Source organism: Paraphaeosphaeria sporulosa, assembly GCF_001642045.1.
Source record: "Paraphaeosphaeria sporulosa strain AP3s5-JAC2a unplaced genomic scaffold CC84scaffold_7, whole genome shotgun sequence".
Taxonomy (NCBI): Eukaryota; Fungi; Ascomycota; class Dothideomycetes; order Pleosporales; family Didymosphaeriaceae; genus Paraphaeosphaeria; species Paraphaeosphaeria sporulosa.
In genome coordinates this window covers 2,217,563-2,244,375 of record NW_017253366.1, presented here as the reverse complement: position 1 = coordinate 2,244,375, position 26,813 = coordinate 2,217,563, and the positions used below count along the sequence as shown (strand labels likewise).

Here is a 26,813-nt window from a genome sequence, read left to right as displayed (position 1 = left end):
TGCGGCCTTGGGTCGTCTGCTCGGGGAAGCTTTTCGGAGGAGCAAGGACGACACGATGAGTAAGCACCCTCACGAGCCACATCTGCTGCGCAGGAGCGCCACACGTGCATGATCGCGCTTGGTGATGTGACGTACTCGCTACCTGGCTATCAGCCGAGGAGACTCGAGCTTGGCCTTGTTGGGGATGCTTGTTAGGTAGCTCACCTTGATTGCATCTTTCGGCTCGCAACGTACAAGGCATCACTCAGCAGGTACTCTTCATCGACATCCACGTTGCGCTCCAGAGATAGAGACGCCATGGCGAACGGCGACAAGAAGCCAGACGAGGTGGACGGCGTCGCGCGGGAACGCCAGGACGCACGCCCTGATTTCTCGATTCCACCGCCGCGCAAGAAGCTCCCCAAGGGACTGCAGGCTACACTAGACTCTGACGAGAAGATGTGGGAGGTTCTGACCGATGGACGGGCAGAAGACTCGACCGACACCAACGTCCGGTACGCTGCATATGCCAGTCGCGTGAGGACTATTATGATGAGCGCGCATCGATACGTTGCCTACACCTCAGGTATGTCACGCTGGGCTATACACTTCGCCATGGATTTTGGCGTACATGGACTGACCCGCGAGCCTGCAGACATCGGAGAGAGCTTCCGCCCCGTCGCCCACCCCTACCTCGTCCGCAGCGCCTACGGTATCTCATGGCTATACATCGCCGGTGACGTCGCGAACGAAGGCTACAAAGCGTACATGCGGAATCAGCGCATACTGAACCCGGAAACAGCCGCCGAGACTGTCCATGGAAAGAACATTGTGAAAAAGGCCAAGAGCCTCAAGGACACCATGACGGACACTGCCAGGGTGAAGGCCGGCGGCTCGAGTGGCGAGGGAAGCAGCTTGACCGGAGGCGAAGTTGTGCCTGGTAGCATTCCTGCTATCGAGGACTGGAGGGCTGTCGCCGCGCAGAGAGCAGTGTTCCAGAGCGTGGCTAGTATGGGACTGCCCGCCCTTACGATTCATAGCATCGTGCGATACTCTGGTAGAGCGATGAAGAATGTGAAGAACGTCAGGTTAAGGACGTGGGGTCCTATTGGGGTAAGCACTATTTTGCCATGTCTTGAGATGGGCGAGTTGCTAATGCGACAACAGCTTGGTATTGCCGCCGTTCCCGCCCTGCCGTATATGTTCGACGAGCCGATCGAGCATTTGACGGAGCAGATCTTCTACCATGCTTTCAAGCTGGTTGGTGGTCCGAAGGCGGTGGAAGGACGACCTGTTACTGGGCAGAAGGAGCTGCGGAAAGCTGAGAGCGGTGTTGGGGACTCTCCGAGACCAGAGTTGTAATGCTAACAGGCTTGTGCTGTTGTACTTTTATCGCTAGCCGAAGCTAATGTTTGTATCGGAGCTGTACATAGTGTTGCTCTCGTCTCGATAGCCTTGTAATACCACTCTCGATCACGTTGTCCAATACCACGATAATGCCACGCAGGCTGTGATAACAGTCATCTTATCTGCACAGCTTTTATGCGGCTTCGTGGTTAGCGGCAACAGTCGTTCTCGAATTCCTCTATATTCAAGACACCAGAATTCCTGCAGCTCCTGCATCGTGCTTGTACAAACTGGTAGCCGGTTTACCCAGATTGATGGTGCTGGAATGGTGGCTGCAATACGCTGACAGCTCAATCGTCAACCCGCACTCGTGCGAACCGCCCGGGCGCACTTTCCTACAATTGACTAGCAGCGAACCTTTTCCCTTTCCCAGTAAGAACGTTAAGCTGACCTGACCTTAGCGTCGATTGACCTGAAAAGCATTTAGTGTACAGCACTTTTAGGACTTTGACCTGAGTCCTGTTTCCCGAAGGAGCCGCGCGAAGGCACTATTTGCTTACGACGCCTTGCGCCCCGTAACAGGACAGAGCTGTCATGAAAACTAGCTTTCGGCGCGCTCTCTGCCTTCCTCCACGACTTTTCAGCACCGTGGATTTCGACATGCAGTCAATCTACATCCTTGTCGGTACGCTGCTCGCCTGCCATGGGCTTTACCTCTTCATCAAACGGCGTATCCGTGCACGGAACTTGCCGCCAAAGTACTGGACTATCGACCCATTCATGAATTTTGATTGGATTTTTTCGACAGCTCTGAATGCAAATATGCAACTCACACTTTTTAGAAAATATGGCCATACTTATCGACTGTCTAAACTGACTGATCCAATGGCCACCATCATAACATGCCATCCGGAAAACGCATACACTATCCTAGTAGGACAGGATTGGGGTGTTGAGTTCCGCAAAGCAGGCATGGGGCAGATGCTTGGGAGTGGTTTCATTTGCACGGACGGTTCCGAATGGAAGAGGAGCAGGAAGATGATAAGGCCGGCGTTCAATCGACCGAATATTGACAATTTCGACGTGCTGGAAGGAGTCGCAGATAAGATCATTGCGGATATCCAAACTTCGGATGGCAAGGTGGAGATGGGCTCATTGATGTATAATGCTGTAAGTGCTAGCAAGCTCATGGGGTCACAAGATAAGGAGAGCTGACTCAAAGGCAGCTGATGCACTCCTCTATGCAGTTTATTCTAGGACTAGACTCAACTGGGTCGAACGACGGCAGGCCCATGGATGTGCAGACGTTCAACAAGCTTTGGCAAGAGGGACTGCTTGGCATGGGCATTCGACTGCTACTCGGAGAAGGATTTTCCAGAACTTTCCTTCCCAAAGCACGGTATCAAGATGTGTGCAACCGGATCCATGGTTTCATCGACTTTGCCATCGATGAACGCGAGAAAAAAGGCTTGGACTCAACAAAGAAGACCAAGACCATGGCCGAGATTGTGACACCCCAAGCAAAAGACCGGGCCGATGCCCGTAGCCAGCTCGCGCAGACTATGCTAGCATCACAGGATACGACGGGGGTCCTGACGTGCAACGTTATCCACATCCTGTCGTCTCATCCCAATGTCTGGGCCCAGCTTCGCAAAGAAGTTTCATCTGCAGGCCCTGAGTTACTCACATGGGAAGGGCTCCGCTCGAATACAACCATTCAAAACATACTTTTCGAAACGCTACGCCTCCGTCCCGTCTTTCCACAAACCGGAAGGTTTGCCGTGCGTGACACGGTGCTCCCCTCTGGCGGCGGTCCCAATCATGACCAGCCACTCCCTGTGCCCGCTGGAACGTTTGCAATTTCGAACTCGTGGGGCGTGCACGTCTCAAAAGAAATCTATGGGCCTGATGCAGATGAGTGGAAGCCCAGCAGGTGGAACAAGTTCAAGCCAGGTAGCAAGGAGTTTTTAGCTTTTGGAGCTGGACCTAGGTCATGTCTGGGAAAGGATAAGGCATTAGCCGAGGCAGCGTATCTGCTTGCTAGGCTGGTGAAGAGGTTTGAAAGCCTGGAGAGCCGGACGCCGGAGTGGAAGCCAGACGCCAGCTTCTCAATGAAGAACAAGAAAGGGTATCGGATTACTTTCAAGGTCTAGGAGGGCTCCAGCCAGAACAAAAATGCCCTGTCAGGTATCACGCATTTGATGATTAGTATGTGTTTGAAATATGTCTCTGGTTTACTGTTGTAGGTCATATCATCGATAGCTCGTCTTCACCTAGAGCATCTCTGAATTCGTGCTATGCCCAAGTCACTTCGCACCAGCAGTTCATACATGGCTTGCCGACGCCCTGGCCCTGTATATACCGGTTACGTAATTTCTGTGCACCAAATACCTGGTATCATGTCACAGACCCCTATGGCTCTCTCTGTCTCTCGACACTGTTGCCCGCTCCAGCCGTCTCTATGCGACGAGCCACGGAGAGCGCGCACCTAAAGCGGAACCTTTGGTTAGAGAATGGTGCCATCCTTATGACCTTCTACGTCAATTATACCTGTGCGTTCAACCTTGCTATCATGGATTTGCTGTTGCGCTGGGTCGCACCACAACACCATGTAGCCGCGGAATGTACGGTCGCACATGACCATAGGCACGGTGAGCACAACAGCGCAAGCAGGTAAGCGTTCAACAACGAGCCGGAACGGATCCGACTGGATTCATGTTCCAACTCACAACGATTGGTACTGTGCTCACAGTGTTTGCACCCGGACCACGGTATGCACCCTTGGAACGTCATGTGCATTCCTCACGCCCTCTTGGCGGGGTATATACAACAGCAGCGTGGACGTGCTCTTACCTCTCGACCTGTTGTGGAACATTGCGTGCTTCGTTTTCTTCGTTTCTGACCTGGCCGCGCAGGTTTACCGGCAGCATGTCTGCGCCGGATTCGAGTTCGGAATCTATCACCAAGGGCAAGAGATACTCGGCAAATAAAGATCTAGGATGGGAGAGCTTAGAGACCGGGTCGAAGTTTGGACCGGAAGAGAAAGAGGAGGAGCAGCGTGAGGGCGGGCAGCAAGCGTGGCTAACTGTCGCGGGATCGTCTCTGATCTATTTTGCGACATTGGGCACCACGAATTCGTTCGGTTTCTTCCAGAATTATTACGAACACACTTTTCTTCAGGGTGTTCCTGCTTCGACTATATCCTTTGTGGGGACGCTGCAGATCACACTTACGAACGTTCTTGCCGCACCCGCCGGAGCTCTCTTTGATTGCTATGGGCTAAAGGTACATAGATCTGCGCTTGTTGTACCACAGACCGGGTAGCTTGCGTTTCTTTTACCGAAAGACGCAGCATTGCAATATCTCAACAATCTACGGTGCTCAAGCTCACACTGACCAGAGCGCAGGCACTGTACATGTTCTCTGCCATTAGCTGCTCAGGCGCATTCCTCGGCCTCTCCTTCATCCACTCCGGTTCACTCTCGCAGATATTCCTCGTCCAGGGCGTTCTTCTCGGTCTCGCAAACGCTTGTGGATCACAGCCAGCACTCGTGGTAGTGGGACAGCATTTCGAGCATCGACGTGCGCTAGTAATGGGAATCGTTGCTGCCGCAGGCAGCGTCGGCGGTGTCTGTTTCCCTGCTCTCCTTTCCAAATTGGCAGATGAAAAGCACATAGGATATGCCTGGTCCTTGAGGGTTGTATCGGGGATCATTTTGTACGTCAAGGAGCTCCCACCCTAAACATGCTGGACTGATCAAGAGATTCGCGATTAGGCTTTGCTATATCGCCGCAATATTGATATCTTCGACCAACATGACCAAGCAGCCATCAATTTCTTGGAAGAGGCTTGTCGATCTTCGAGGCTTCCGAGACAGTCGCTACTCGGTCCTAGCCATTGGAGCATTCATAGCTATGCTGGGACAGTTCATACCTTACTACTACATAAGTACAGTCTGTCCCATCCCAATTGGAACCTGATAGAGTTCTTATATCTCCAGGTACATATGTGCAAGCTACGAACCCAACGTCGTCCGCTAAAGACTATCTCTTACCCCTTATGAATGCCTCTAGCATTATTGGGCGCATCTTGTATGTATTCTCCACATTTGTCACTTTCAATTTCCACACTGATTTTGGACGCCAGAGGCGGTCTCGCAGCCGACTCCACTGGTGCTGGCAATGCAGTCTACCCGATGACTATTCTCTCTGGTCTACTCTGCTTAGGTACCTGGGCCGTCACTTCGTCCATTCCTCTGCTCGTCATTTTTGTTCTGCTGTACGGTTTCTGCAGCGGCGTTTTCGTCGCAGTTCTTCCGGTCATTGTTGCACAGATCACGCCCGCAGATAAGCTGGGAGGAAGAATCGGTGCTTTCTACATGGTTTCTGCGGTGGCGCAGTTGGTGGGGAGTCCCATCGGTGGAGCGCTGATACAAGGCCGGAGCGGACTTGGAAGTGATCAGGCGCAAGGGTATCTGGGATTAATAGTATTTGCGGTGAGTTGATGCAATTCTGAGTGTATGAGGGATGGGATACTAACTACACAGGGAACGACACTTTTGGTGGGCGGCATTGTGATCCTGATCAGTAGGCTACTGCACGATCGGAACCTACGTTCGAGGTATTGACAGTCGACGAGGATGAGTCGGAAAGTGGTGTCTGGAGAACAAGTGGATGTCGTCATATGAAGATCTTGAATTGTACCATAATATTCTCTGTGTATGTCAGCGTATAGCGGCTATCCGTTTCCTCTGTTGTATTGTCTTGGATGTAAGGTTTGCCATAAGGACGGGGTAAAACCGGGAAGCAATGTGACGAGGCGCAAATTATCATCCAATCCAACAAACGCTGACTTCTAAGTTACCGGATCCAAATTAATATCGTGTTCACTAGACCACGAGCCCAGGCCCGCCTACGAGAAACACGTGACTTCGCGTCCCTAACTTGCTCGCTCGGGCTAGTGCGTCGCGTCACGACTCCCTCTCTCAGCTCTTCGAACCACTCGCCTGGCAATTGTACACTGGCTTGCTTCACGGTTCTGGTCAAACGCTTCTTGCCGCTGAGAATGAAATTCGACACCGACGTCTAATTTGCTTAATTTCCCGAGAGAGTTGCCTTCAATAATGACAAGCGCACATTCCCAAGAGATAGACCTGGCCTTCGCAGGTAACAGCGTCTTGCGCACCCGTGTTCGGGCTGCCATCGACCAAAATGCTACCCTAGGTCCTCTTTTCAACGACATGTTGATGCATCTCAAAAAGCGCGAGTCACAGCCTCCCCAGCTGTCAGCAGAAGACGAGAACGAGTTTCTTGCGTCCTTTGAAGACGAGGAGGAATTCCTCGCCGCTTCAGAGGCCGTCGAGAACAGGAAGAAAAGAGAACACGACGACGACGACAGCGCCGAGACTTCACTTACTAAACGCCCAAAATCCGAGCCTTCGGCCTCAGCTATGCTTGCAAATCGAGTTCTCAGAGAGCGTTTCGGCTTAGGTTGTTTTCGTCTGAAACAAGAAGCCGCAATCATACGCCTCATGGATGGTGGGAGTGCGACGATTGTGTTTCCGACTGGCGGAGGCAAGAGTCTTTGCTACCAGGTATGCATTACTAAGTCATTGCCGGCTAGCTCTGATGAATGAAGGTTCCGGCAGTGGCGTTTAGATACCAAGACGAGGCCTTCGGTTCACGAACTCGAGAGATGAGCGGAATTACTTTGGTAGTCTCACCACTTATCGCTCTGATGAAAGACCAGGTGGATGCGCTTGTCCGGAGGAAGATCAAAGCTGCAGTTCTCAACTCTTCAACCTCCAGAGATCAATTTCTGGCAACGCAAGAAGACCTTAGAAACGGTAGTCTTGACTTGCTCTATTGTGCGCCTGAGCGTTTGAACAACGAAGGTTTCATCGCCTCGTTGAAAGCTGTTCCCGGTGGCATTCGCCTCCTTGCTGTCGATGAAGTATGTCTTGCCTCTCAAGTCAGTACCAGCTCCACTAACGGACATACCTAGGCACATTGCATTTCTGAATGGGGCCACTCATTCCGTCCCGACTATCTCAAGATCGCCCGCTTTGCAAAGGAGGCCGAGGTGCAGAGAGTCGCGTGTCTCACAGCCACAGCGACGCCCAAGGTTGCCCAAGACATCTGTGATGCGTTTTCCATTCCGAAAGAAGGTCTGCTAACCACACCCGTGTATCGACCGAACCTGAGGCTTCTGGTTCAATCAAACCCAAAGCAGAGCGACAATGTCACTAAATTGGTGAAGTTCCTTCGTCAATATCCAGGCCCAACGATTGTATACGTCACGCTTCAGAAAGGTACGGAAGATCTGGCTGATGATCTGAATAAACGTGGCTTCATAGCCAAAGCCTTCCACGCAGGCATGAAACAAGAAGTAAAGACCCAGACCCAAGACGAGTTCTTTACCAGCGACAAGATGATCGTGGTAGCGACCATCGCGTTCGGCATGGGTATCGACAAGGCAAACATTCGAAACGTGATCCACTTCGATATCCCGGATAGCATTGAATCTTACAGCCAGCAAATTGGTCGTGCAGGCCGAGACGGTCTCCCGAGCGTGTGTCTGTTCAACCTCTCCACGAAAGATTTTTATCTCCGGAACATCTTCACATACGGCGATCGGCCGTCCGTGAGATCTCTAAAGTTGTTGCTTAATGACATCTGCGTGATGAACAGCAAAAGATTAAAGGTCGGAGATACTTTCGCTGTTTCGACGTACCATCAATCGAAAGAAGTCGACATTGGAGCAACGATGTTGAGCATACTGTACGCTCAATTAGAACTGCATTTTGGCCTTTTCAGAGCAGCCGGTTCAAAGTACACGGATTACAAGTTCAAGACACACGACGCGGGTCTCATCTCCAGCGACAACGACCCCGCCGCGCGCGCAATCCTGAAAGGCTCAAAGAAAGCGTCGACATGGACTTATGTCCCAGTCGATCAGATTGAGCAGACTTCAGGTCTTGCACGGGAAGATATCATACGCAAGCTTAACGAGTGGAACGACCGCGGTGCAGTCACCAACACAGCCAGCGGAGTCCAAAACATATACCGGATCGAAAAGCCTCTCCCCTCGACCCCACAACAGATCGACGCTATAGTCACCGAACTCGACAAAACCATGGGCGCGCAAGAGAAGCAAAATCTAGATCGTACGCGAGCCCTGATCAACCTCGTCACCGACAAGAAGTGTTATTCCCTCGCCCTCGCCACCTACTTCGGTGAAAGCGCAGACGACGTATCCGAAGAATGTGGCCATTGCACATGGTGTGAGACGCACGAGCAGGTCCAGCTGCCCAATGAGCCGCCGCAGTCGCCGGATCCCGCGCTCGTGAAGCGAATACTGGAGCAGGTGCCGGCTCGCGATGATCCAAGGTATCTCGCGAAGATTGCTTTTGGTATCAAGAGTCCGCGGATGACACAGGAAGGAATATATAAGAAGGACGTGTTTGAGTCGATGAATGTTTGCGACTTTGAGGAATTGCTGAAGATATTCACGAAGGAGTGTCATATGTAAAAGAACTCGCACATTGGCTGGTAGGTGACCAAATCGGCGTTGCACGAAGTTGATCATTGGTGGGCGTGCTGGGGCGAAGCAGTCTTCAGATTGTATCTAATTATTTGCGGATGCCTTGGGATGTAAAGCGGGAGCGATATATTGCTCAACATAACGGTAACGCTTACGAAAATATCGAAATGACGTACCGCCAATGGCATGGGACACACAGATGCTTAATTATTCACGTTCTATCTCTCAATTCTCTCTCATCGCAGACAAACATGCCACACACGACCGTCACTGCCACAGTCCATACAACCAGCCCAACCCTACCCTCACACTCACAACCTAGCCGAGAAGATTTCCCGACTCATCCCTCGGCAGCTTAAATCGATTCTCCGCACCACCAACTGATAAGGCGTCATGTTCAGCTTCACAAAATCGCCGTTATACGGCCCGAACATCCACCCCGTCCAATCCTGCACTGGCTTCTTCTGGCAGCAGTTCTCCGCGCAGCCAGGGTGAGCGAGGAACAGACATGGGCGGCCCCTAGCGATGCTGTAGTTCTTGGTGTGTTTGCCGATTGCGTAACGCATACTTCCGTATAAGTGAATGGACCGCGCCCGGGAGCTTTTACCTCGGTGTCACTGGAGCACGTTAGCTGACGACGCAGTGACCACGGACCTACCAGCTAGAGCATCTCACACCAATCCCTCTCCATCGCCACGCTGAGCCATCTTCGGCATATTGCCTTCGTCCGACCCACCATGGCCCTCCCCTCTTCTTCTTGATGCCACCAACTTTCTCTCAAACGCCCATGCAAAATGCCCACTACCCCCGACCTCAACCCTACGAATATCTTGCAAACAACACGCGTCGTCCTTCTCGCCATATTCATCCTCGCCCTACTGTTCTTCTACTGCAAGACAACATGTAAGCGCGCCCACGCAGCGATCGGTAAGTGAGAGGACGGGAAAGGCCGACTAACGCGCGGCCAGGCCCCGGGGGCAGGCGTAGCAAGCGCGGGAAGTGGCATCGGCGCGGAGTATCTGCGTTGAGCACCATCACAGAGCGGAGCGTCGAGGGCATGCGTTCGGGCAGGCAGACGCCGCGTGGGAGTGACGCGAGCGTTGGGGGATAATTGGGAGGTACAGACAAGAACAACTCAGGAGAAGAAGGCGCGAGGAGCGTCCGAAGCTCAGGCAGGTGCCTCGACACCGATCGTTACATCACAACCACAGCAAAGCCAGGGGAAAGGCGCCTAAGCATATGAGTAAGAAATGCGCTTGGTATCCTAAAGCAATAACTAAAAAACCCAATCCAGATCCGTAACTACCAAGATGTAAAGTGCACGCCAATGCCCGAACGCTTACAAAGCGAAAACAAAGAGACCAGTGAATGCCATCCGTATGTCCATCCCAAGATTCCAAATAGCGCGGCGCGAGCCACGAGCTATACAAGCTAAGAATGCGTCTTTTGCGAAATCTTACAATGATCCTCATGCCGAGCGGACCGAAAACAATGGAGATCATGACAAGAAAGGAGCAAATGTGAGGAAGGAAAAAGCGAGGGAGTTAAAAGGTCTACGTATGTGTGCGAGATATGAGGAGTAAGAGATATCGTGCGGAGAAGTATTCAAACTTTTGGGGCTGCATCGAAGGAGCATATAGATCGCGAGGTTGAAGATGTGGATGTGTATGACGAAGCCAGTGGCTCTGCCGGCGCTGCGCGGTGTGATGAAGCAGGTGTATGGATGGGTGGACTCGCATCCACAGCCCTCGGAACTGTGTGATGGAAATCCGGTATGAGTATGCCGGGCGGTCGGATCGTGGTGTCCGAAACCTTTTCTCCCAGAAGCTTCTGTTGCGCTTCGTGTTCCGTGACATAGTTCTTAGAAACCGAAGCCGTATGGGCCGATGGTGAGGACTCCGCTCCAATGAGGAGCTGCTCGCCTCTGACGCCGTTGCCGATGGCGACATCTTTTTCATCCCACAATCGCTCGTTGACGCGCTGGTCTTCTTGGTGCGCAAACTTGATATCGGCCATGGTGCCTTCCAGACTCTGTCGCACGTGCTCATTATCAAAGCTAACACGCTCTAGTATTGGCTCACTGAAGCCTGAATCTTTATGCGTAGGCCGCGCAAAAATCTCGGAGAGTCCTGTCCCGACGCGGGAGGGGGCTGCGGAGGAGGGAACCGACGAAGCATACGCTATTTCGTTCTCGAGGTCGGCCAGAGTAGTGGGGTTGGGTATATAAGCAGCTCGCTCGTCGGATGCAGGTAGATCGGCAAGTTGGTGGACGCGATCGCTGAAGGAAGCCTTGTTCTCGATGCTTCTTCTGTGGCTCGTATCCCTTGACATTGTGGTTTGTCCCAAATGCTGCGAGTCGTACGGAAGCCCGGCAACGGTGGTAAGAGAGAGCGAGGTCTCGTCCGAGTGCTTGCTGGCGATCAGCGAGCTGTCAAGCTCGCCTGGCGGTGTGGTAATGCAGATATCTTTGGGTTCTTGAATGCCGAAGTCTTGCACATCAATCTCTGCGCAGCCCCTCTGTACCAATTTGGTGTCGCCATCCACGTACACTTGCTCCCATCTTGTTTCTCGGCTGGCGGGTAAGCTGGCAAGCTCGTTTTCGAGTTCGGAGTCATCGAGCGACATGACTGAGCGCGGGGCTGGATAAGGCGAATATTCCGAACGCGGATTTTGGCTGTCGCTTCGTGGTGCGTTCTGAGATCGGCCGCGAGCTTGCGTGGAGCTTGGCAATATATAGGATCCAGACGACCCGATGTATTCCGTGGAGGGCATGTTGACGTGCGAGAAAGAGGAGCGAGAGTGCGAGTGATGTAGTCGTGGATGGATGTCGTCTAGGCCAACGGCTGTTCGAGGGTCGATATACACTTTGTCGCTTCTGTGCGGGGAGACACTCTGTCGCGAAGCATGGTCAACAGTCCGACTGCGCTCCAGCGTCCTATCGGGAAATCTTTTCAGTATGTCCTTTGCAGACGGTCGGTCCCGAGGCGAATCGCTCAAGCAAGCTCTTACGATGTCTTTGAAGTACTCTGGCACTGCGCTGTATCTATTTAGCGACCTAGTCAGCGGCCTCTCTTGACGTTCGGGCTCATCTTCTTGAGTTGCAAGAGCCCACAAGACCATGCCAAGTTGAAATAGATCGGATTTGACGCCGATGTAAATGGAAATGCGCTGGCCGCTCTCAATGAGCCGAGCAAGCTCTGGGGGTTCCCATCCAACCGGGCATCCACGTCTGTTTATATCAATTATTTTTGCGTTGTTGTCATGGTCGATGACGATGTTGGAGAGAGTGAAGTCACCCTGGACAAAGCTGGCTTCGTGAATTTCGGACAAGCCCTCGACAATCTGTCGGGCCCATCTCTCTCGCCGCTCCCAGCTCATCTGCTCCGAGTTCTTGTAGTCATATATCAGGTCAACGAGTGCGCCTTGCTCTGCATAGCTAATGAGCAATCCTTTAATGAGCTCGCTTTTTTCGTCGACAATGACACCTTCAAACTTGATCACTGACTTTGCGTCTGAGAGGCTGCATAGTGCGTTTATTTCGTACAAGAATTCCTCTACAGCATCTGGGCCCGGTATCTCCTTTTTGATGTACGTCTTGTTGCGAACGGAGATTTTGTATACGAAGCCAGAGATGTGGGAATCGAAGCAAATGTCGCTTTCTCGAAACTGTTTGCAATCGAGATGGTCTAAAGCAGAAAGGGGAGGGTATGGTATGATTTCGTTCACATCCTCGGTGACATGGACGTGAAGGCGCCCGTCGTCAGTTTGGAGCTTGAGATTAGTTACTGTTTCGTAGAATTGTATGTCTGGTAAGGAGTCCCGAATGGATTCGTATATCCTTGCGCTCTTATCACGCTGGTAGTGCAGACTTTTTAGATCGGCCTCGAGCGACTCAGGCTCAAGTTTACGGTAGTCTACCGAGACAGTGACTCTTCTCCACTTATTTGGCTCCTCAGCGAATGTGATGAAGAACTTCTCACGATCTGACATGTCGCGGAAGTGCATGCTGAGATTGAGTATCCATTTTGCTTCAAGCTCCTCCTGGAGCTGCACGTCGTCCACGTCTGACGTTGAGCGCTGCGAGTCTCTTTCCAAGTAATCGTCGTCGGCCATGGAAAGAGGAGGCGGTTCTCCCATGGATAGGTAATCTATGCTCTCCAGCCCATAGTCGACCTGCCTTGACCCGGGCGGGATATTGGAGTCTGGCTCGCCGCCTATTGTGGAATGGGGCCTTTGCTCGGCTTCACTGCTATGTGGACTAAGCACATCGGGGGCGGACATGGAAGGAGCGGCCACGGGAGGCGGGGACAGTTGTCGTTTCAAGCCGCTCGATGCTCGTCGGTCGGCGGACGTGGCTCGCCTCTGCTCGGGGGACACGGGGACCTCGAGGAGCTTCTCTCTCTTCTCGCTGTTCATTCTCTTAAAGGTCAGTGGCCTCGGCAGCCCAGGGACGACCTTCCTGCTCGACCGTCGGTGCAGCAGCCCGGCGGGTGCGGCGGCATGCTCTCCACTAGAGTGTGGCCTCGCGCTCTCCTGGCCGGCTTCGGGCTGCGCAGTGTCCTTGGTTGGCGATGACGGGCCGTCGTCCTTCTTCAGCCAGCTGCCAATCTTCTGGAAGCTCAGTCGGTCCCACACGCTCCTGTGCTCGCCCACGTCGGTCCTCGCCCTCTGCCTGCTCCGGCTCCTGCTCGACTCGCCATTGTCAGCCGCAAGGAAGCTGGGCATGTTGGCGACAGTCGGTCGCACAGGCGCGCAACGCACGACGCTGCGGGCTATGTGCTCTGGGCTCGCTGGCGCGCCAGATTCGGCACGGGAGAAGCAATTGTCGACGTCGCGGACGCGTCTCGGTGCGGGAAGTCCCCAGACAGAATTGACGGCGCTATCGGGGCGCGGGACGCTCGGCGTGTGTAACTGTGGCTCTGTCTCGGTGCATCCATGCGATGTCGTTCACAGCGGACCGCCTATCGCCATGGGCGGTTCCTGCTGCTTCTGCACAGCTTTTCCGGCGCGGATTTTGGCCACGCTCGATGCGCGGTGCGGCCGGGGCGTGGATGAGTCGGTAAACAGGCAGGCCTGTCCACCTAGCAATATTGCTTGGGCGTCAAGCGGAACCACGCACGCCGGCACTGGCGCCTGGGGTGCACCTGCGGAAACTGCCAGTCGGTCGGGGGCAGTCCGCGCGCGTGAGGCTCGGGGGGGGCACCGTCGGGAAGGCTGGAGGCTGGAGGCTGGAGGCTGGACGGGAGCACGGCGGACTCGACAGCGCAGCGCGAATGCGTCGGTCCCAGGTGAGATGGGATGGGCGTGCGCTGCGACGGGCCCGGCAGCCAATCACGATGCAGCGCGCAGTCGGTCGGCACCAGAGGAGCCCAACTGCGCAGCAGGCTGATGGCGAGGCGCGTTGCACAGCGGGGGCAGCTGGAGCGACTTGGGAGTGCGAGCAGGTTCCAGAGACTGGCGACGAGTCACCGACGCGCAGACTCACAGCAGCGCCCTGGAGGCCGCCAGCGCACCTTCGTGTTTCGCGGCAGGCGGTCAAGGCCTCGTCGCATTGGACGCTGTCTACGACGAAACCACCCGTCGTCGCTGCCACTTGCGGCGAGCCGTCCGTCTGACTCCCTCGGCTTGGTCTCTGTGCCACGCCATGGCTCCAGGCTGCTCAACATGCTGATGCATTTGATTGTCCTGGCGGCCTCCGCGTCGACGAGCACCCACAGTCGCACCGCACTGCCGCGCTCTCCTGTCTCGTACATTAGTCCGACGGCTCCCAGGCTGCCTGCGACCCGTACTGGCACGGCATGCAGCACTGCTGCCGCTTTCGGTCGAGTACATGCACCTACATGAGCCCCACCTCGTAGCCACAACCCTCCGGTGCCGCGCTGCACGCCCGTCCCGAGCGGTTTGTACTCCAGGTGCGTTGGAACGCACACACAACCCGAAATGCTCGTTCACGACACTCACGACACTCACGACACTCACGACACTCACGACACTCACGCAGCTCACGCCCATCCGTTGCCAATTGCAAGCAAGCGTCTGGGAAATGCTGGCCCCAACAGGGGACAGAGTCACCTCACCGCTTCTTGGCTTCCCAACCTCTCCCTCCACCCACTTGCTCCACTAACGAACGCATCAGCGCCCAAGCAGTGAAGCGATGCCTCCCGAACTTCTGTGCTGGCGCTACCAGCCATCGCAGCACATCACTGGCCCCTCAGGTTCGCATTCAGAACAACACACCAGTCCGCATGCTTCTGCGTCATGCGCCGGTGACACGTCAGTATCGTTCATGCACTGCTTTTTGCGCTCCAGCAAATTGGGGATGCCCGTCTTATGGTACCTACCGATCTGGCGCCCAATCACGGTTGCTCCACACACAGAGATGCAAGTCCAATTCTGAGTCTTTGCAACCCTTTGGGAAAACGCAGCTGGCTACACTTCAGCACTCCCTCAACATCACGCAACTGATCGTGTGGTTCAGCACGTAATGGTTGCAGAGGACCGACAGTCATGCCGCCCAATCAGCCATGACAGCACCTAAGCGCCCTTTCCGTCGTAACACAACGGCCCCTCCATAAGACGGCAAAAGCAATCGATTCTACTCGTTCTCACCCCACCATTAATCAAGTCGTGATTGCCCAGTTCGGCACTTGCATGGTGGCTGCAGGCAACCCCTCACTCAGCCTTATCCTTACCCGTCCCATGGAGCTTAATCCATTCTCGGATCTCTCTACGAGTTACACAAGATCCACATGGTGATCCTGGTTTCGTTTGCAGGTTGAACATCAGTCATCGTCTTGAAGTAGCAATTCCAGTAACAGCGCTCTCTTTCTTACTGAACGCAGGATCGTCCAAGAGCCTGGTCCGTCCTAGCGACTAGCTCATTGAGTAGAGCACGAGAACATTGCATCAACAGGCTGGAGCAGTTCTGATAATTCGTTGGCGTGTGTTCAGAGCGCCAGAAGCCGGTAATGTCCTAAACATTAGCAGGTCTTGTTCTGCTTCGGCGACCACTTAGAAGACTTAGAAACCTAGTTGGCATCATTTTTGGCGACGTCCCTGGCAACTGGAGAACATTGACAATCCTACACCCATATTTGCATGCTACTTGGCCGTCAACGGGGTCCTAAAGGCTTGTTGCGTTGAACAAGCATCATCCCGTCGAGGTTTTCAATAGCTTGCGGGCCGTCCCGCTGTCAAAGAGGATCCCGTCGCGCAAAGATTGCGCGTACTTACATCAACACATCTCATTAATCCAGGGTTGAACGCTGCTGAAGCGTGTCACATCACACGTAGCTTCTCACTGTTCAGATTGCAGATCGCGGTACTGTGTCCACTTCGTTAGAAGGCAATTGTTTGCCTACAACGCCTAATTTTTGACCATAGGCATTAAACCTTTCTTATACTCCGTCCACGGAAGAGCTTCCTCCCCCTATCATCCGCTCCCACACTTTCCGCCTCCTTGCCGTTAAACACCACTGTCCGGTCATCGCCGCGCGGAAGAACGACTTCTAGAGCTTTCCACGCCGGATCAAAACCATGTTGCAGCTGCTCACCAAAACTCACGTACACCTTGTCATCCTCGCTAGTGTACTTGACCTCGAAGACGGACATTTCCACAGGCGGCGGTGAAACACCATCGTCCTCATACCAGCGGTTCCTGAACTCTTTCCCATGAGACGATCCCTTCGGCGGAAAGATTTCGACACCGCGGTAGTCATCTTCGGGTAGACTGGCAAAGTTCTCCTCATCGCCCTGCGAGCGCACCTGGACAGACTTCCCCACCGGAATCGCGCTGCCAACTCTCGCAAGCACGGGTATGCCTTCTCCCTGCCACTTCGCCGGGATTTCAACCCACTGTCCTGCATCGTAGAACATTTGGGTAGCATTTACATCGAGGAACTGAAGGTCCGGATTCGCAGGGTCCTTGGGCAGATATACCTTTGCGGTCTCTTGTTTCGTCTCAAATACACCGCCCACGAGTAACGCATCACCAAGCCAGTACTGCGTCTCGCCATCTGTGAGGAGCTTGCTCTGCCAGACTTCCGGGTCTTGCTCGAAGCCCCAGCCAGTCCAACGCTGGGGCGGAGTGGCCGTACTATGTGATTCAAGGGCGAGGGAGTAGAGGTAAGGTATGAGTTCGTATCTGCGCTTAATGATGTCGCGTACAAGCGGGGTCGTCTCGTCGTACATCCAGGGTTCGATGACGTCTCCGACAGAATTATTCTCTGGAGAAGTCTTGAAGCAGTTTATGGCGAAGCGGGAGGAGTAGATGCCCTGTTGGCACCAGCGGACGAGGAGTTCGGGGCTGGGTTGAGGGCCTTCGAAGCCGCCAATGTCGTGGCCATAGCACTGCGACTTTGGTCAGTTTAGCTCACAATATGGAGTGTATCTGTTCACTGACCTGCATCAAACACATGCCCGCGGTAAGTGACAGCGCATTCGCACCCCTCATTCCGTCCCAGCTCGTTGTGTTGTCACCACTCCACGAGCTAGCACAGTACCTTAAAGTCCCCGCCGTCGCGCTCCTTGTCAGCACAAACGGTCTCTCGTTTGGACACACCTCCAAGCACGCATCATGCGAGCTCTTCCCCATCAATTCGGTATTCAGCGCACGACCCCAGAAGCCTACGTCTCTTCCGCAATCCTGGCCTTCCTCCTGCTTCAAATTTGGCTCCGTGAGCGCACACTGCCACTTGTCGTGCGGAATCGTGTACTCGTTGTTGTCGTTCCACATGCAGTCGATGCCGAGTTTTCGAAGCTCCCGTACGCCATCATACCACCAGCGATATCCTGCTTCAGAAGTGAAGTCGATGTGTCCCCCGATGCCAGATTCACCGCCACCCGCACTCCAGAGACGTGCCTCAGCGGACGCCATGGTCAGTGAGTCTGTGAACAGCGCGCCGGCGCTCTTCAGCGTCTCGTATTCTGGGTGGTTCGCCAGTACGTACGGTTTTATGTTTGCGATGAGCCGGATGCCTGCTTTGTGGTATGCGTCGATGAAACCCTTGGGGTCCGGGAACCGGTGTTTGTTCCACGTAAACACGTTGCGCGTTTTGGGCTCTGTTTCCGCGACTGTGTATCCCGATGACATCTGGAACCCGGAGCAGGGGATGTCGTGTCTCTTTAGCTTGTCGGCGAACTCCATGAGAGCATCGGATGCGCGTGGCTCGTCGAGCATGGAGTACTTCATTCCGCCGGCGAGGTAGCCAAACGCCCATCTCGGCACGAGCAGTGGGTATCCGACGAGATCGGCGTAGATAGTCACAACGTCTTTGAGCGTCTGTCCCGTGATGATGTACTGCTCCAGGCCGCCGTATTCCTGGCGATACACCTTGAAGCGGCCCCACATGCCGTCCATCTCAGAGCCTACCGAATAGTAGCCTCGTGCGTGCGAGGTAGAAAAGGTCGCTACGCAGCCACTGGGCGTTGCATTTATGAGGAGCGGAATGTGCTTGTACATGGGATCGGTGCGATGGACGTCGTACCCAAAGCTGTCTGTTGCTGAGAGCACAAAGTGGCGGTTGGAAAGATTCATCGGCGCTGGCTTCTCGCCTAGGCCGACATGTAGCGTCTTGTGGTTGTAACGTGTGTAGTGAGCGATTCCTGGGCCATCCGCCGCGTATGAGCGGTTGGGTAAGTCGGTGTAGATGGGGGCTTTCTGGTTGGCTAAAGTGATGGAGACCAAAGGAGGTCCGCTGCTCCAGTCGACCTTGGCTGTGACATCGTTCACCTGGAACACACTTGCATCATATGAGTGCGATGTTTTGAGTGCCTTTGGGTCTAGCTTGCGACTTGGTACCGGTGCGGCTCGATGCGGTGGCAGGCGATGCTCTTTGGACGTGAACGTCGTTCGGAACAGCCCGGGCCTGAGCGCTTCGAAGGAGAAGTCGAAGGCTGTTCCATGCTTTTTCGACTGGAGGCATACACTCGGCGTATCGTCTTCTTTCGATACACGCTGATAGCCTGTTGGCACGACCTCGAGCTGGACCATTATGGACTGCGCACCGAGTCAGTAAAGGTAACAATCCTCCGCCCAACAAAACACTCACCAGGTTTCTGATTTCGAATCAATGACTCAGCTTTCGACAAGACTGACGCTCGTCCCGAACGACCGATTCTTATGTATTTATGTCGCGGTACAACTTCCGAGGTGGATCGGTAACTTCGGCCGCACAAGGCAAGCGCATCGTCTGGCGCTTGGGGTCCCCATGGGGCACCAAGGCCAGTTCGCTTCATTCGGCCGACGCCATCACGAATCAAGGATGTCTCCGTACAGGCTCCCCATGCAGTCTCCCATACATATAAGTCGTTACCGTTCCAACGGTTTTCCGATCCACAGCTGTTGCACGCAGCTCCAACTACTCTGTTTCTTTTGTTCATTCCCAAGGCCACATCATGTCAAAGGACGACGCGCCAGCACCCGCAATTCTGGAGGAGATCGGCAAGAATGAGGAAGTCAACACGCACGAGGAGTACCACAAACCGGCGCCCGTCACCAAGGGCATGGACAAAGCAGCTGCACTGCTCGCCTCGAACGAGCGCATCATTGTAACACCCGAGGAGAACAAGCGTGTCTTGCGCAAAATCGACCTCGTCTTGCTTCCGATCCTGCTTTCTGTGTATTTTCTCCAAAGCTTGGACAAAACCACGCTCTCGTACGCCTCCGTCTTTGGTCTTATTGAAGATGCCGACCTCAACCCGAACTCCGACCAGGTATACTCTTGAGACAGTAATATTGCACGGGTGTGGCACTAAGTATGTCCAGTTCTCATGGCTCGGCTCCATCGTATACATCGCTCAGATGGTCATGCAGCCGCTCGTTGCACTCCTACTCGTCAAGCTTCCGATAGGAAAGTTCCTCGGCGTGATGGTGTTCACCTGGGGCGCAATATTATGTGGTATGGCGGGTGCAAAAAACTTTGCAGGATTGATGGCAACTCGATTTCTCCTAGGGGCCTTCGAGGCTGCGGTCGGTAGGTGTCCAGATACATTCGGGACGATTCCCACTGACCATTCGTAGCCCCAGCCTTTATCGCAATCGTCCAAATGTGGTATAAACGCTCAGAGCAGACCAACCGTAATGCCGCGTGGTACGCCATGCTGGGTATCGTCAACATCCTGGGCAGTCTGCTGTCCTATGGCCTCGGCCACATCCAGTCGAACCTGCTCCACTCGTATCAGATCATCTTTCTCTTCTGCGGTCTGCTCACCGCCGTCGTATCCATATTCGTGTTCCTCTTCACCCCAGACTCGCCCATGGAGGCTAAGTTCCTCAAGGGCAACGATAAATTGATTGCGGTGGAGCGTCTGCGGATGAACCAGATGGGAGTCGCCTCACGAGTTTGGAAGTGGGACCATGTGCTCGAGGCATTCATCGACCCAAAGACATGGTTGTGGTTCCTTATGCTCACCGCAGTGTCCATTCCCAGCGGCGGCATCACGACATTTGGGCCATTGATCATCCAGTCCTTCGGCTTCGGAAAGTTCGCAACCATCCTCTTCAACATGCCCTTTGGAGCCGTACAGATCATTGCCACCATCGGCGGTGCCTGGCTCGCAACTTGGCTAAAGAAGAAATCGCCCGTCCTCATCCTGCTCTGCATCCCCCCGATCATCGGTATCATCGTGCTGATGGTCGTCGGCCGAGAGAAGCAGCACCGTGGCGTTCTTCTCTTCGGCTACTACATGACCTCCTTCTACCCCGGCATCTCGCCACTCATCTACTCATGGTCCGGCCAGAACACCGGAGGCGACACCAAGCGCAAGGTGACCACCAGCATTCTCTTTGTTGGCGCGAGCGCAGGCAACATCATCGGCCCGCATCTCTTCAAGCCTTCGGAGAAACCCTATTACCGACGCGGTTTACGCGCCAATCTCGCCCTCTTCGTTGCTATCATCGTCTTTGTCGTGCTGGCGATGGTCTGGATCACGATTCTGAATCGCAAGCATGCCGCTGAGCGAGAGCGTTTGGGCAAGTCGGCCAAGGTGGTGGATCTTAGCATGGAGACGAGTGATCACCCGGAGGGTGAGGAGGCGGTGAATGCGAGCCAGGGGGGCGTTGGAGATAAGGCGTTTGACGACATCACGGACATCAAGAACGAGGATTTCATCTATCTTTATTGAGGATCAGGGCCTGGTAGAAAAACGTCATTCATAGTCGATCAACTGCGCTGCGTATGAAAACAGATCGCATTATCTTCACACCTACGAATTCTGACTTAAGGTATATGCCTTGGCTGTGATTTGCGTGGAATAAGCATGAATTGGAGTTCAAATGAGGATTTGTGGATCTTACATGCAGCATCGTGTATGTCAATGTGTCTTCTAGATTTGCCAGCAAATCTCCCTGCGATTGGTATTCAGTAGTCTTGCTCTCCTTACATCGTAAGATAAGTTACGTTAGGATGTACGATCCCTCCTTTGACCTGGATGCTACTAACGCTTCGTCCGTCCAATGAGCCACCCGCTGAGCTCTAGTAATGAGCGACTCCGAACGCACACCACACTCTACTCTGTCAAACGCCGACGCCTAGCCTCTCACCGTTCTTCCGAGGTTAAGCGGCACATAAATTCTTGGCCCGAAGTCGCCGCCTTGGAAGTCGTGCGACTGCACGGCACGTGGCCTAGACACTCCCCCGCATTCTGCCCTCCACACATAAAAGACCGGGGCGGCCCACCTTCGCACGAAAATCCCGAGATGTCAACCCCGACGCTTTCAGAGCGCCCGCGCAAGCGCCGCGCCATCAATGCGTGCATCCTTTGCCGCAAATCAAAGGTGGGTCGCGACTAATAGTTTGTGGGGATGTTGCTGCGTTTTACTTCATGCTGACTCGCGACTGCATAGGTAAGGTGCGATGGTGGCCGGCCGTGCCAGCGCTGCACAAGAAATGACACAGAATGTCAATATTTTGACGCTGTTCGTGATGGGAATGAGCTGCGGATTGAGAGGCTAGAAGCTGAGGTAGAGGACCTGAAGGCTGCGATGCACATTGTGCATATGTCGGAACATTGTGCCAGCAACACTGTAGCCATGCCTCAACAATCTCCGTCCGTCACCATTCCTGCCGGGTATAGCTCTGAAATTCATGAGTCTCCTCATGATCACCGCTCAGTCGCAGGTTCGGCCAGTGAACCACAGTGGAAAAGTCCCAGTATGAAAGCCAATGCGGTGCAGGCAGGCTTAGTGACGTGGACGCAAGCGACCTGCTGGTACCAAAGGTAAGCAACATAAGAAAATGGCTCCAAGTACTATATCACACGACTAAATGGGCTTCAGCTTCTTCAGTGGTAGCGTAAGACACATGTCTCCAATGTCAAAGCTTGCTGACTTTGACAGAATTATCTGATTCCTGTGTTCTGCACGTCGATCGATACATTGGAGTCGGTCGTATCACGAAGCCCTTTTCTATTCGATTGCATCATCAGTGTTGGCTGTCGGGCTGAAGAAGGATGCAATTCGTCAACATATCACCGCTTGCAGTCTCGGCTTCGAGAGCACTTGACTGACGTTTTGGTCACTACCCAAATCCCATCTCTTGAGATGATTCAAGCCATTACAGTCATGGCTGGTTACACTGAAAATGGAATGCTGCTAGTGGCCCTGGCGCTGAGGTTCGCTATGCAGCTACGTCTGGAGGATGCCGTGGAACAGCTAATGGACAAGATATCCACACGGATGGCTCCAATCAGTGACGAAGAAAAGCAGCTCTACCGACTTGCGAGAGTGTGGCATGGTGTATGCAATTTTGAGCTCTTTTTTGCCCTTGATGGTGGCAAAATGCCAGCGACAAATCTTCGCACCACATCTCGGCGAGTTCGAGCCTTGGTCAACCACCCCTCGAGAACGTCTACAGATATTCGTCTACTTTCGCAAGTCGAGCTCAACATCCTCCGCTCCAACGCATATGTTAGCATCGCCCGCCATTCCAGGAATTTGGACGAGACATCACTGCGCTCCACGGTCCGTGACACCGCCATCGAACTCTCTCTCTGGCTCGAAGAATGGAGCACGCTCATCTGTTCAGACACCGCTGCTCCTGATCGGCCGCGCGCGATGACTAACCTCCGGATACAGTACGAATGGGCACTCATCACACTATATCTCAAGGCCCTCTCCGTCTTTGGAAATCTCCTTATGACAGACTTCCAACGCGAGATGGTGCGCTCAGCAAAAGAAGCCGCAGTGCGGCATCTGCAGCACCTCCTCGAAACCCCGTCAACACCGTCCTCACCCAACCCATTATCGCCCACCCAGCCCCCTCCGCCAACGTATCTGTCGACGTTCAAATGGGCGATCGACTTTGTATGGGCAAAATGCGCATTCTCGGTCCTCCTCGTGCTTAAGCTGTCGTTGCTGCTCCGCGATCCTTTACCATCAATCATCCTGCTTCTGCGCGATGCACACCAAGTGCTTGAAGAGCTGCACAAGATCACCGTCGGGCACATTGCGTACTTTCAGATACTGCAGACTAGTGTAGAGAAGTGCGAGGGTGCGCTGAGGGAACATATGGCGAGGCTGCAGCAGACACATGGTGGTGAGGGAGGAGAGATGACTGGCAGGGGAAACGCAGAAGATGATTTCCAGGAATATGCGCCGAGCGAGTTTGTTTTTGAGTGGGACTTCCCTGGGTTGAACTTGAGGCATGTACCGCTTGGGTGGCAGGACTTGTTCGTTGATCTGGACTCTGTGCTGTGACAGCACGACAACCTCCTACACCCTAGCAATGCTGGGCAAATATCACGATCGCTGACATCGACCCGAAAAGAGACCGCGTTAAGAAGAACGACCTGTCTCGAAATTGATGAGGTCGAACGGCGACAGAGACGTCAGGATCAGCTTACCTACACCCATCCGGAATTGTCGGATGTCTAGCACGTGCCGAGAACGCAATTCCGGTGCGCCAGCCTCAAGCTTCGCGTTCACCCGGATAGCTTTGGAGCCTATAAAACCACGTGCGAACATATTGGTACGTTCCATCAGTCCATTTCGACACGCCAGTCCAAAAAGTGCCCGGAACCTTTGCATTAACACTACCAACGGGTCTCAAAACACATCCTCGACGCCTCACGCTCTCATCTCACTCTACCACCACCGCAACAATGTTTTCCTACGCCCATTCCACACGCTCCACACACCTCATCCCGCAGCCCTCGGACCTCCGCCTCCAACCCCCCGAATCCTACCTCCTCATCCAAGACTTCCTGATCCTCACCTGCGCCCTCCTCTACGCCCTCTGCTACTTCTTCTACACCGTCCGTACCTACTCCGATCGCACGGTTGCCGGCACCCCGCTTTACATGGCCACCACCATGGCGTACGAACTGTACTACGGTCTCGTCATGACGTCCGGCGAGTCCACGGCTATGGCGCGCTTCGAGCGGTGCGGGTTCTTGCTGTGGTTTGCGATGGACGTGGTGTTTGTTGGGGTGGCGGTGTGCAGGTGCTATCCGCGGGAGCGGTGGGGGCGGATGGCGGGGCTTTTGGTTGTGGGAACTGGGATGGGGATTGCGGTGTTGAGGTGGTTAGGCCAGGTGTGGCCGGATGAGAGGGAGCAGTTGACGGCGTATTGGACGGGGATTGTGCTGCAGGTGCCGATTAGTTGGGGATCTCTGATTCTGCTTGTCCAGCGGAGGAATACGAAGGGGCAAAGTCTGGAGATATGGTAGGTGAAACGAACAATTCAAAGGAGGTGCGGAGGCTAACAGAGATGCAGGATCACGAGGTATCTTGGGTGCTTCACTGCGTATGGCGTATTTTGGTGGCGGTATTTGAATGCGCCACAGAATTGGGTCTATGTGAATAATTTTTGGAGCTGGTTCGTGATTCTGTTTACGCTGTTTCCAGAGACGGTGTATCCGTTTGTGTATGTCTGGGCGCATGTGCAGGAAGGGAAGAGGAGGGGCGTCGTGGCGAACGGAAAACTGAAAAACTCGTAGAGAGCATGCTCCTGGTCTCGGCCATACTAGTATTGCATTGCATCTTGATGTTGAACTTTTGAACCCTTTCCTCTTCTTGTGGGACTTCAATGCCGCCATATCGCATCTGCCATCCTAGCGACTTGCGCCATCTCCTTCACATCATGCACCCGCACGACGTCCGCGCCACCCTGCACCGCAGCCGTAACCGCAGCAGCAGTCCCCCAGACTCTCTCCCTCGCTTCCGTAACGCCTGTGATCCTCCCCACAAACGCCTTCCTACTAGCCCCAATGAGCCATGGAAACCCTTGTAGCCCGGGCCATCTCCTGAGCTTTTCCAACCCCCTAAGCAGCTCCAAATTCTGCTCCTGGTTCTTTGCAAAGCCAATCCCCGGATCGAGAATGATACGCCACCGCCGTATGCCCGCCTCCTCCGCTGCTCTTAGACGCTCGAGGAGCTCGGCTGCTACACCCGCGATGACGCCGTCGGGGTAGGAGGTCAGACTGTTCATTGTCTCGGGCGTGCCCCGCATGTGCATCAGGCAGACCGTGGCACCCAGTCTCGCGACAGTGGGCAGCATGTTTTCGTCTAGCAAGCCAGCGGAAACGTCGTTCACGATGTGCGCGCCTGCCTTGATGGCGGCTTCAGCGACGTCGGCACGGTAGGTGTCTACGCTTATGGCTACTCTGTCTGCCTCAGGGATGCTCTTGATGGCTTCGATGGCTGGTAAGACGCGTTCCAGCTCTTCGGTGGATGAGACTTGCGGTGCGCCGGGGCGGGTAGATTGGCCGCCTAGATCAAGGATTGTGGCTCCGCTTGCTATGTGAGAGCGGATAGTGTCGGCTAGTTGCGAAGAAGAGAGGTTGAAGTGCTTGCCGCCATCCGAGAAAGAGTCTGGTGTGACATTGAGGATCGACATGACGTGCGTTTTCCGTTGAGCGTCCTGTGAAGCAATTTTCTCAAGGTTTGGAGCTAAAGGCGTAAGGGGAGAGAGAGGATCATGCGACTTGGGCAGGTGGGACAGTTGGTACTGGAAAGAACCTGCGGGCAGGTCGACGTGTGGGGGAAGGCTGCAGTTGGGCACCAGTCTGGGACATGATCAGCTTTGTTCAAGAGGACAAGGGAAAGCATACATACTCGCACAGTGGCCTCAGAACAAACTCGCGTTCGAGCATGAGTTTATGAGGTATCTGTAGCCTGTCGTTGAAAAATGTATCATTGTCGTAGAGAACAATGTCCAGATCGATGTTGCGCGGGCCTTTGTCGATGACCTTTACCCGTCCCATCTTGTTTTCTATCCCTTGCAGCTCATCTAGTAGCTCAATTGGAGATAAGGATGTTTCAACCTACCACATGTCAAATGCTCGCTCTATCACGTGCATGAGCTTCGAGACGGAAGTGTACCTCACACACGCCATTGACGAACTTGTCTTGGTCCAAAACATACATGGCCTTGGTTTCCCATAGACTACTTGTTCGAAGAACCTTGATCTTCCCGGTTTGGTCCATCTCGTTGCATGCTTGCTCGATCATGGCCACGCGATCGCCTAGGTTGCTCCCCAAGGCAACGAAAGCACGGTGCTTCATCATGGCCGACTGGTGGATCAAAGGCCTCGAATTGGAGCGGGAGTATCTGATGTCGTACTTCTGACGTGGACTCGGCGATGGTGTCGCTACACGGCCTTGAGTACTCGCCTTCCTAGTCGGTGCTCTTGCAGTGAAAATGCAGCGTCCATTGGTGAAAACTCTTCTTCCGCTGGTCTCCGCTGCACATTCGCTGAAGACGCTAAGAAAGCTCAGTGACGAGAAGCGATGTCTACTCGTACAGACGAACGACATAGAGCTGAAGGTATCGGACGGTGCGACAGATTGCCCGTGACAGCGTCGGAGCCCGAGCGAATGGTGCGAGGAACAGCCGCGGCGTTCCAAGCGGCACTAGCGCCCAATATGGACATCGATCGTTCCCCCCCAGACACGTGACAATGTTGGCTGCGGGCCACGCGCACTAAGCCCCAGACGTGGTCTGCC

The 26,813-nt window shown here is 54.1% G+C and overlaps 10 protein-coding genes across 10 annotated transcripts; 7 read left to right on the top strand and 3 right to left on the bottom strand.

Moving 5' to 3' along the window:
* The first annotated feature begins 120 nt into the window (after window positions 1–120).
* CC84DRAFT_1124150 (uncharacterized protein) lies at window positions 121–1,482 on the top strand. The gene is made up of 3 exons (XM_018175675.1): window positions 121–565; window positions 635–1,092; window positions 1,147–1,482. The coding sequence occupies exons 1-3, from the start codon at window positions 298–300 to the stop codon at window positions 1,339–1,341; spliced, it is 921 nt and encodes a 306-aa protein (XP_018034618.1). The 5' UTR covers window positions 121–297; the 3' UTR covers window positions 1,342–1,482.
* Window positions 1,483–1,986: 504 nt separating this feature from the next.
* Window positions 1,987–3,479, top strand: CC84DRAFT_1094969 (cytochrome P450; the record flags this gene model as incomplete). The annotated part of the gene is made up of 2 exons (XM_018174590.1): window positions 1,987–2,496; window positions 2,553–3,479. 2 exons carry the CDS (start codon window positions 1,987–1,989, stop codon window positions 3,477–3,479), a joined length of 1,437 nt encoding a protein of 478 aa, XP_018034617.1.
* Window positions 3,480–4,241: 762 nt separating this feature from the next.
* On the top strand, window positions 4,242–5,954 carry CC84DRAFT_1250008 (MFS general substrate transporter; the record flags this gene model as incomplete). The annotated part of the gene is made up of 6 exons (XM_018184297.1): window positions 4,242–4,611; window positions 4,734–4,953; window positions 5,240–5,275; window positions 5,328–5,418; window positions 5,474–5,822; window positions 5,874–5,954. The coding sequence occupies exons 1-6, from the start codon at window positions 4,255–4,257 to the stop codon at window positions 5,952–5,954; spliced, it is 1,134 nt and encodes a 377-aa protein (XP_018034616.1). The 5' UTR covers window positions 4,242–4,254.
* Window positions 5,955–6,727: 773 nt separating this feature from the next.
* Window positions 6,728–9,013, top strand: CC84DRAFT_1166335 (ATP-dependent DNA helicase). Its single transcript, XM_018178936.1, has 3 exons — window positions 6,728–6,920; window positions 6,965–7,279; window positions 7,331–9,013. The coding sequence occupies exons 1-3, from the start codon at window positions 6,858–6,860 to the stop codon at window positions 8,855–8,857; spliced, it is 1,905 nt and encodes a 634-aa protein (XP_018034615.1). The 5' UTR covers window positions 6,728–6,857; the 3' UTR covers window positions 8,858–9,013.
* Window positions 9,014–10,463: 1,450 nt separating this feature from the next.
* On the bottom strand, window positions 10,464–14,881 carry CC84DRAFT_1250001 (uncharacterized protein; the record flags this gene model as incomplete). Its single annotated transcript, XM_018184296.1, has 5 exons — window positions 10,464–13,788; window positions 13,828–13,942; window positions 13,989–14,323; window positions 14,355–14,657; window positions 14,710–14,881. The coding sequence occupies 5 exons, from the start codon at window positions 14,879–14,881 to the stop codon at window positions 10,475–10,477; spliced, it is 4,239 nt and encodes a 1,412-aa protein (XP_018034614.1). The 3' UTR covers window positions 10,464–10,474.
* A 1,374-nt stretch (window positions 14,882–16,255) lies between these two features.
* Window positions 16,256–18,860, bottom strand: CC84DRAFT_1096146 (neutral alpha-glucosidase ab precursor; the record flags this gene model as incomplete). The annotated part of the gene is made up of 2 exons (XM_018174653.1): window positions 16,256–17,218; window positions 17,271–18,860. 2 exons carry the CDS (start codon window positions 18,858–18,860, stop codon window positions 16,256–16,258), a joined length of 2,553 nt encoding a protein of 850 aa, XP_018034613.1.
* A 180-nt stretch (window positions 18,861–19,040) lies between these two features.
* CC84DRAFT_1249996 (allantoate permease-like protein) lies at window positions 19,041–20,992 on the top strand (the record flags this gene model as incomplete). Its single annotated transcript, XM_018184295.1, has 3 exons — window positions 19,041–19,582; window positions 19,635–19,842; window positions 19,890–20,992. The coding sequence occupies exons 1-3, from the start codon at window positions 19,265–19,267 to the stop codon at window positions 20,990–20,992; spliced, it is 1,629 nt and encodes a 542-aa protein (XP_018034612.1). The 5' UTR covers window positions 19,041–19,264.
* A 574-nt stretch (window positions 20,993–21,566) lies between these two features.
* Window positions 21,567–23,766, top strand: CC84DRAFT_1249991 (uncharacterized protein; the record flags this gene model as incomplete). The annotated part of the gene is made up of 5 exons (XM_018184294.1): window positions 21,567–21,644; window positions 21,714–21,893; window positions 21,960–22,087; window positions 22,146–22,161; window positions 22,206–23,766. The coding sequence occupies 5 exons, from the start codon at window positions 21,567–21,569 to the stop codon at window positions 23,562–23,564; spliced, it is 1,761 nt and encodes a 586-aa protein (XP_018034611.1). The 3' UTR covers window positions 23,565–23,766.
* CC84DRAFT_1166333 (uncharacterized protein) lies at window positions 23,616–24,867 on the top strand. The gene is made up of 2 exons (XM_018178935.1): window positions 23,616–24,531; window positions 24,583–24,867. Exons 1-2 carry the CDS (start codon window positions 23,969–23,971, stop codon window positions 24,803–24,805), a joined length of 786 nt encoding a protein of 261 aa, XP_018034610.1. The 5' UTR covers window positions 23,616–23,968; the 3' UTR covers window positions 24,806–24,867.
* CC84DRAFT_1166332 (folic acid synthesis protein-like protein) lies at window positions 24,688–26,679 on the bottom strand. The gene is made up of 3 exons (XM_018178934.1): window positions 26,190–26,679; window positions 25,923–26,131; window positions 24,688–25,873 (listed from the first exon to the last, which is right to left on the bottom strand). Exons 1-3 carry the CDS (start codon window positions 26,622–26,624, stop codon window positions 24,892–24,894), a joined length of 1,626 nt encoding a protein of 541 aa, XP_018034609.1. The 5' UTR covers window positions 26,625–26,679; the 3' UTR covers window positions 24,688–24,891.
* Window positions 26,680–26,813: the final 134 nt, after the last annotated feature.